This window comes from Manacus vitellinus, unplaced genomic scaffold, assembly GCF_001715985.3.
Source record: "Manacus vitellinus isolate BGI_N305 unplaced genomic scaffold, ASM171598v3 scaffold_74_pilon, whole genome shotgun sequence".
NCBI classification, from domain to species: domain Eukaryota; kingdom Metazoa; phylum Chordata; class Aves; order Passeriformes; family Pipridae; genus Manacus; species Manacus vitellinus.
The window spans coordinates 2,253,425-2,262,751 of record NW_021940780.1 but is presented as its reverse complement, the minus strand read 5'-3'; the positions used below and the strand labels follow the sequence as shown (position 1 = coordinate 2,262,751).

Genomic DNA, 9,327 nt, shown 5'->3' with positions numbered 1-9,327 from the left:
ATCTCCAACCTAACCCTCCCCTGGCCCGGCTGAAGCCCTTACCTTCCCCTTTGCCATACTTGGAGCTGGGCAGCCAGGACAGGGCCTCCACATAGCCCAGCTCCCTGCAGACCACGTGGGCGGCGTGGATGGAGAAGTCGTCGTCGCAGACGGTGCCCCACTCGCCCCCATAAAACACCTCCACCCTGCCCTCGTTGTGCTTCCTCTTCTGCCCCGCCAGCCTCAGCTGGATTTTGGGCACGTCAGCCGGCCTCTGGGGGGGCTGGTACTCCTGGGGAGGGGGCTCAGGGTAGCCAGGGAGGTAGGGCCAGTGCTCGTACTGGGCGAGGCTCAGCTCGGCGAGGAGCAGCACGAGCAGACAGTGGTTATGGGGGAAAACCCGGGGTCTCCCCATCCTCGGTGCTCCCAGTCCTCAGAGCCCGGCCCAGGTAGTGCAGGGAGGTGCTGTGGGGCTGTTCTGGAAGGAAATAAGAGCTGAGTGAGGCTTGGTGATGATACAACCTTTATATCTCCAAGGATGACGCCGCGTCCGACTCCGTAAAGTAAATTATTTCTTGTGGGGTGGACAAACAAACTGGAATAAAAGAAAAACCCAAACCCACCCCATTAAAACCATTTGTAAGTTTAGGTCGGCTTGCCAAACAGTTTCAGCTGAAAAATCCATTTTCCCAGGGTAAAATCCTGGGGGTTGGAAGTGCCAACAATTGATTTTCCTGTTCCTCTGCAAACCCAGGAGTTCGGCGGATCCGGCAAGTTGCAGAAAACCTCCTTTCAAATCCTACCAGGACAGAACTGAACCATCTTTCTCCCACAGCTCCTTCAACAAAGAAGCCAAACCCACCACTTTAACAGTGGAAAACCAGAAGGGGAAGGAAATATATTCTAACATGGGAGGCAGGGAGGGATTTATACTGAAGCCTGTTTTCCCAATGTGATAAAAGACTTATTTCTCTTCCTGCATGTCCTGTTTCATCTGCAGAAAATCAACGAGTTACTGGACACAGACACTTGGCAGAAACCTTGGATAATCATGTCCCATGGGATAGTGGACAATGCCTCCAGTTTTTGGTTGCTAAGTCTGGATAAGGAGCTGCTGTCACCCAAGTGCTCCATCCTTAAACAAACCCAGTCGTTTAAGGTGTGAACAGGCGGCTTCTCACTGGAGGAATTCCATCCAGGAATTCCACCCAGGCCCCGAGCAGGGTTTAAATCCTGGTCTTTTCCTGCCTCCTTCCCACTCCTGTCCTCCTGTCCAGGCACATGGAGCGGTCAAGGAGCACACGTGGGGGGTGAGGATTCCATAGTTTCCAAATGAAGCAATGCCAGAGCACAGTGGGAAAAGCCTCCCCAGACCTTTAAAAGCTCCATTATTTCCTGGCAACCACTGATGGGGGAGGGAGGAGAGGGGGGAGGACTTGGCTCCAGAACCAGATGTCTAGAAACTCAAACCCACTGCTAGGTCTGAGCTGTCCCTAAAAAAAACCCACCAGGAAGTCACATCCTCACACAAAGACCCGACAAAATACATTAACCAGCCCTTGGTGAGGAGGTGGATCAGAAATCCCAGGCAAGCAGCCCAAAATTCCAGAGCCATTAGTCCAAACCTCGGCTCCAACACTGACCCCAGGCAGGTCACATCCAGGGCTGTGCCTCAGTTTCCCCCCGTGTGTCAAACGGGGCTGGAATTCTTTGGGAATGAGAGGCATCTGCCCAAGGAATAGGTGAATTAACTAGAAGCACGTGGGTTAAAAATCCAGCAGGAAAAGCAAGAGGAGACTTTACAACAGGTCTAATAAATCAGGATGAATGTGGGAGAGGGAGAAGATGCAGCAAAATGTTCTTGGAAAATAAACCTTTGGTGCAGAGGAGCCAATTTTTTTTTTGTAGGTGAGGAGGTGAGGCTGAGAGAGGGGAATAAAATCAAGTCCTGCCCCCACGTCAGAGGGAGCTGGAGGGGGAGAGAGGAAGGAAATACAGCTGATATTCCCTCCAGCAGCAAACAGAGAGGCTTTCCCAAAGGAAATGCAGTTGGCAGGGCAGGATCCGTGTGTCCTGGGGAACAACTTCAGCACCAGGCAGACACCCCTGACTTCAATCCCCACCAGCACTGGCTTCCAAACAAACCTCTCCCGACGTTCTTCATGGATACAAGATGGTTTTCTAGCCCAGGGGATAAACACAGGCGGGCAGAGAGATTGTCATGGATGTACAAAAAACTCCAGTGATCCCCTCAGATCAGGACACACGTTATTTGTGGGGGGAAATCCCAAAGGGGAGGTGTTCAGCTGCCAGCCCAGCACAACCACAAGCCTCGTGCTCCTCAGGAAAAGCTGGTGTTTGGTTTTCATCCTTGAAACATGTGTTTGGATCTGCTTCATCTGCCGTGGCTGTTGTTTCTTGCTACTGCACAACCAGCATCTGTAACAACACTGATCAAAAACTGAGCTGGACTGCCACAACCTCTCCCCCCAAAAAAACTGAGGTGAGGAGTAGCAGGGCCCTGGTTTAGCTGCAAACTCACAGTTGGGTTCCTAAATAAGTCATAATAAAGCTTTCCCAGGCTTGTCCCACATGGCATAAGAGCACAGAGCTCTGTTTATATATATTTGTATTTATATTTCTGGGACTTTCTGAAGCAGCTGGATGGTCCTGCAGCCCTGTGAAGGATATTTGGGAAGAAAAAGGGCAGCTAACAGTGGTGAGTGACCTCCCAGTCAGTCCTGAAGGCTCTCCAGAGATAAGGTGACACACTGACCTCATCAACAGAACATGCCAAATTCCCCTCTGGGTCACAGTTTTGCTTATGAGCCTCCAGAAAGCTCAAAGCAAAGCAAAGCAGGATATTTTAGAGGGGAAAAGGAGGAACAAGCAGCACATAAAGCAGCAGGTCTCACCCAGCTGGGGTGCCAAGGCAAACAGTGCCCGGTGTCAGCCCTGGGTGAGGGGGTCCCTCGGGATCAGGGGGGCCAAGGAGCAGCTCCAAAGGCTGTGACCTCCACTCTGCAGAGCTCCTCCTGCTCAAAGCAAAGCTCTCCAGAGCCCTTTCGCTCCAGGGCTCCAGCCAAGAGACACAACAATTTGGGGAAACCTTTCGGGGAGGGATGGGATGGTTCCCAGCTGAGAGCTGTGCTCCCTCAAGTGTTAATTAACAGAGCACTGCCAGGGGCCAGAGCCTTCCCAAAAGCCCCAGGAGCAGCTGGAAGGGAGGGGAAGGTCACAGCAGACTTCCAGGGTGTTTTAATTGATCCCCAGATTAGTGGGGGAGAAGCTAATTGAGGTTGTAGCAGATATTGTGGGGGTAATTCTGCCTCTCTTGGCAAAGCCTGGCTGAGTCAGGCTTCCAAAAAGGAAAGTGCAGGAGGGTTTGCTTTTGTTCCCTAAAAGCTCAGGGACTTGGGGATGGTGGAATATCCTGAGCTGGAAGGGACCCACAAGGGTGGGACTAAGAAAGCCCCCCATTCAGCACAGGGGAGGGAGGATAAGATTCCCTGCTGCAGAGAGAGAAGGGTGAGCAGCAAAAAGGAATTTTAAGAAGCCTGTGGGAATGAGCACATTCCCAAACCTTCACCAGGGGCACACAGACCTGGAGCTGGGGTCCCACAGCATCCTGGGTGGGACCAGGAGGGGCTCCTGCAGGGGGAGGCACTGCAGACCCACTCACAAATCCTTTTCCACCTGCAAAAGTGCATCCTGGAGGAATTCCCTGATTTCCTGGAGGAGATCAGGGCAGCAGGAACACTTCAGGAGACAACACCGACAGCTTTTCCTGCAGGTCATGTCTCCATCTGCTTCCAAACTGTCCCTGCCCAGCAGACAAAGCCTTCACAGTGTCTGCCCAGAAATAAAACCTTCCATTCCCACAGCTCCTGGTTGTGGAGGTGCTCAAGAGGGACCATTCACACCCAGGCACGTTGTCAGGAAAAGCTGAATCCGGAGGAATTTGGGCACAGGAATGTTCTGGTGTTTCCAGGAGGAGCAGCAGCCCAGGTACAAAGGGGACACTTGAGCAGCACCCAGGGGAGCCTCCCAGGGCTGCAGCCCTGAAATGGGATCTCAGGATGGGGCAGGAGGGACATCTGGGAGTTCTGGCATGGGAGAGGTTTGGGCATCTCCTGGCTGTGGGCTTCCCACCCCTGGAAGTGTCCAAGGCCAGGCTGGATGGGGCTTGGAGCAATCTGGGACAGTGGGAGGTGTCCCTGCCCGTGGCAGCTTTAAGGTCCCTTCCCACCCAAACCATTCCAAGGTTCTGTGATCCAAACCATCCAGGCCAGTTCTCCCTGAGATCCCAGACCCAGCAGGAACACAGGACTGGTCCAGAGCACTGATAAAGCAGATTTTACACCACTTCTTTCACTCCACAGCACAACAGCCAAGCAAATCCGGGATTTATTCTCCCCTGGCTCCTCCTCAAATCTCCCTCCTCAGCTCCAAGATGTTTTACAGCACCAGCATCAAACAAAACCATCATTGCTCTTGGGCTGCAACGCTGGTAATTCAACCCCAGACTCACTTGGAGCATTTCAAGAGCAGGGGCAGGGTCAGACAGGAGCTGAGGGCACACACACACTTCTGGAGGCATCAGAGGAGCCACAAGAACAAAACTTAACATGGAAAATATTTCAGCAAACCCGCTGCCCTGCTGCTGTGACCAAGGTTTGCAAACATTTCCCCCCCTCCCCAAGTCTCAAAGCTGCCCCTGCTGAACTCCCCAAGGACAAATCCAGGTTTTAAATTGAAGGAGGTTTGGTTTGGGCTGGATTTTCCCTTTATTGTAGGGCTCACTCCTCCCCTCACACCCTCTAATAACCTCCAGATTTATCACTGACGTCAGATTCTATATTTTGGTCTCTCCATTCAGAAGAATCCAAGACACAACATTAAAAACTCTATGGAATAAAGGCAGTGGAGAAGCCAGGAAATACTCCAGGTCTCCTGGCTCTCCAGCCTGGATTTCAGGCTATCAGATGACACTCCAGCACCACATTAACGTGTCATTTAAGGCTTTGGGGCATGTTCCTGACGGATGCTGACTCAGCCCTTTGTGGGACTCCAGGCTTGGGTCAGGAAGGGAACAGAGCAAGGCTGAGCAGGGAACAGCAACAGGTTCAGTTCAGAACAGGATCAGCACAATCCTGGAGTGGTCTGGGTTGGAAAGGACCTCAAAGCCCACCCAGTGCCACCCCTGCCATGGGCAGGGACACCTTCCACTAGCCCAGGGTGCTCCAACCTGGCCTTGGACACTTCCAGGGATGGGGCAGCCACAGATGCTCTGGGAATTCCATTCCTTCCCAGTATCCCATCCAACCCTGCCCTCTGGCAGTGGGAAGCCATTTCCCCTTGTCCTACCACTCTCTGCCCATATAAAAAGTCCCTCTCCCTCCTTTTAAAAGCCCCCAAAAGCTCATAATCCCAAACTTTTCCTTCTCCAGGGACTCCACCAGGTGAAACTAAAGAATCCCTTCATCACCTCCTGAATGAAAATCTGGATCCTACAGAGAAAAAAACCCCCTTTTTAGCTTCCCCAGAGCCCCCAAACAATAGAACAGCTCAGACAGAACCAGCAACATCCTCACCCAGACAACAAAGGGCTGGGCTGGAGCGGTGGCTGGGAGTCCTTTGTGCCTGGAGATCCAGGAATGCCTCGGAGGATGGGACAATTATCCCTCTGGCCCGGGGCCAGGAGCACCAGACAGTTGGTGTTCAGCCACTTGAAGCTGGGAATCCCACACCCTGCATTCCCAGCTCCACACTCCAGTGCCCAAAGCTCGTTCCCCGGGCAGGCAGTGGGCACAGCCTGGCATGGGAATGGGAAACAGGATTTCCCACTTCCATGGGAGCAGTTCTCCACCAGCACAAGGGCAATTCCCGCTGGGAAGCTCTCCAGGATCCCTGAAATGAATAAAGACCCCACCACTCTCTTGGATAAGAGCTTGGATACCTTCTCCCATCGTTCCAAGAGGCTCAGCCCTGCCGGGGGTGCCACTTCCAAGGATTAAATCCCCCTGGATTAAAATCCCCTTCTTGTTCACACCCTAAAAGCCCTAAAGGACCAGATACACCACCAATGAATCTGTGGGAGAGGGGAGGTGAGGAGGGATGTGGATCCTGACAACTTCCAGGCTCCAGCTGCTGCTCCAAGGACCTGGAGCTGCTCCCTCCAGGAACCAGAACTCACCCAGTTCATCAGGAACTGGAGTTACAGGGCAAAGGGGAGTGGGTTCAAACTGAAAAAGGGGAAATTTAGGTTGGATATATGAAAGAAATTCCTCCCTGGGAGGGTTGAGAGGGGCTGGGAAGGAATTCCCAGAGAAGCTGTGGCTGGCCCTGGATCCCTGGAAGTGTCCAAGGCCAGGTTGGAGCAACCTGGTCCAGTGGAAGGTGTCCCTGCCCATGGCAGGGGGTGGAATAAGATGACCTTTAAGGTCCCTTCCAACCCAAACCAGTCTGGGATTCTCCAATTCCCAAATTGGACAATTTAAACAGAAAAAAATGATTTTTTTTTTTTAATCTGAGCAGTATAAATCCTTTAATTAAAATGTAATTATGATGACCAAGCAATCTGTACTTAGTACAACCACCAGTGGCAACTATACTTATACAAACACACACACATATATATATACATGGTTCAATTCTCTTTCCATCAAACACACAATTAGTTCATAACACACAGAATTAGTTCATTAAGGAAGACCCCACAAAAAGGTACCACAGCTGACACCACACACTCACAGAACCAGGAAAACATCTCCATGATCCAAGTTTGAGGAGCATCAGCAACCCCCAAATATCCTCCCAAGTATCCTTAGAGAGATAAATATACCCTTAGAGAGATAAATATAACCTTATAGAAATAAATATAACCTTATAGAAATAAATGCATCCTTCTGGGGATAAATATATCCTTATAGAGACGATAAAGAGTTTTCCTACTACACTCTCAGATCTCTAAATCAGGATCTTTCCCTGGAATGGTCTGAACTCCCTGGGGTTTAGATCCCAACATCCCAAGTTTTGCAGGTGGATCCGAACATCCCCCGAGGAGGAGGAGGAGGAGGAGATCATTCCTCACCCCCTGGGGTTTGCTGTCTTAATTAATGCCCCCTAATCCCCCGGTGGGACAGATCGACTCCAAAGCAGCGCCCTTGTTATTCCTGCGGGACATCCCTTGGAATAACAAACTCCCACTGGCATCACCGGGGATTAGGAGTGGGATTTTCCTCCTCGGGGGGTTGTTTTTCGCAGCAAACGCGGGCTCTGCAGCCACGCGAGGCCCCCCCGGAGCATCTCAGAGAGGGCTCTGCGAACCCACCGAGCTGGAAAATATCCCAAACCACCCCGATCCCGGGAGCTTTGGTTTTAAACCGCACCAGGAATGGTGTGGAACCGTCCAGGAGGAGAAAGAATGAAAGGTTAAAATGAAAATAAAAGCAAGAAACAGACAGAGAAACAGGGGGGGAGTCGCTGGTGCTGTAAAGACAATGAACTTGGGGGTCAAACTGTGGATAAAAAACCCAGAGCTCATTGCTAGGGAGGCGTTTTGGGGTTTCTTACCTTGGAAAAGGACAGAACTTCCAGCGAAATGCATGGATTCTCCATTAAATCCCCCTGCTGAAGGCAAAGGCATCGTCCTCTGCTGCATCACCAAAGCTCTTCAGCCCTGGGGGCTTTTCCAAGCTGCTAAAACTCCCTGGAAGTTCTTTTCCCTAAAAGTTCTCATCCCTGAACTCCCAAAGCTCTCCCTGGGTTTGACCGGGGAGCAATTTTGAGCCTCATCCCCACCTGACTGGAGTACTGAACACCACATAATTGATATTAAACACCACATAATTAATATTAAACCCCTTTTTGGGGGTGCTTCCCAACCCCACCCCGCCCTTGGAACCCCCGGAATTCCCTCCTGCAGCAACACCCGGCACCCCACGGGCAGGGGGGAATCGCTCAGGTCAGGCTTATATTCCATTTAATGCCCTTTAACTGCTCTCTACCTTCCAACCAGAGAAATTCCACCTCTGGGGGTGGTTCGATCCAGAGCAAAACTGGGGAGGGAAAAGCCTAAAAGCGATTTTTTTTCCCAGCCTGTGTCCAGGACACGTGTGAGAGCCCCGCAGTGGCATCTCCAAGGGCTGATTCCAGAGAGGATAAACAGTTTTCCTGCTGCACTCCCACGTTTCTGAGCTAAGAGCTTTCTCTGTAGCGCTCTAAACTATCTTTAGATCTCTTTTTTATCTGCACGGAGCAACATCCGTTGAATTAAAGGACAAAAATCCGTCTGAGAGAGAACGGGAGTTGTTCGGGAAGGAGCAGGACCAGCCTGGGCTGGGTGGAACATTTCCAGGTGGATACCCCGGCACATCCCGGACTTCTCCTGGAAACTACCGCGATCGCCGCACCAGAAAACACCTTTTTTTTTTTAATAAAAAAATAAAGCTCCTGGGAGCCTGAGAGCTGCTTCGCGAGGGGCTGCGAATCCCAACCCATGACAGCGAAGAAGTTCCTTAATTAAGGACACATTTTGCACCTTCTGCCAATGGGAAACATCTGCGCTGGAGCTTTTTTTTTTCCCTCGGCAAGAGCGGAGTTGTTGAGAGAGGAGAATTCAAACTGCCTGCCCGGCTTTAGCCGGGTAACATTTACACAATGGTGATGGCATGTGCTGGAGCTCTCCGCTCGGAATTCGGCATATTTGGGGGAAATACTGCAGAAAAACGCGCTGCCTGGACTTGCAGGCGGTTTGCACGTTCGGATAAAATTTAAAAAAAAAAAAAAAGACGTGTTGCAAAGAGGAGAGAAAAACCACAGCGTGTTTAAAAAGCGACGCCGAGTTTCTGTGCCATCCCACCCCTGCCAAATCCACTCTCAGGGGACGGGAATTAGAAGAAATATCTATTTATTTTTTTTTTTCCTCAGAAAGAAAAAAAAAAAAGAAGGGAAATCAAACTTTCAGCCCCGGAGCGAGAGAGTTAGAAGCGTTCAAATTAATCAGTCTGTAGAAATAATAGAGAATTGCGGCTCCAGGGGCTGGATTTACCTGGGAATTAGTGGTCGGCTGTGCTGGGGGGAACCTCTGCCCCGTCCTGCTTCATGGAGTTCTCGCAGCCGGGCTCAGGGGTCCCCTCTCCGAGCTGGAAAATATCCCGCAGGCAGGGGAAAAATGCTGCGAGGAGCCGCCGCTTCCTGGCCAATTTGAGCGGAGTTTCTGGAGCAAACCCCTCCCAAGAGCCGGCCCCTCTCCGGCAGCTCCGGCGCTGGGATCGCGAAATCCTGAAATCCGAGCGCTGGGAGAGGGAGAGAGCCGGGATGAGGGGGCAGAGCCGGGCGGAGCTG

General features: G+C 51.5%; 1 protein-coding gene across 1 annotated transcript in view; it reads right to left on the bottom strand.

Moving 5' to 3' along the window:
- The window catches only part of LOC108641697 (lysyl oxidase homolog 2-like), a 15,004-nt gene extending 5,884 nt beyond the window's left edge, over positions 1-9,120 (bottom strand). The window contains exons 1-2 of the mRNA XM_029964573.1: positions 9,032-9,120; positions 43-457 (exon numbers count right to left, since the gene is read on the bottom strand). Of these exons, the coding sequence (XP_029820433.1) occupies positions 43-394 (352 nt within the window). The 5' untranslated portion in view covers positions 395-457; positions 9,032-9,120. The remainder of the gene's footprint in view (positions 1-42; positions 458-9,031) is intronic.
- Between the last annotated feature and the right edge of the window lie 207 nt (positions 9,121-9,327).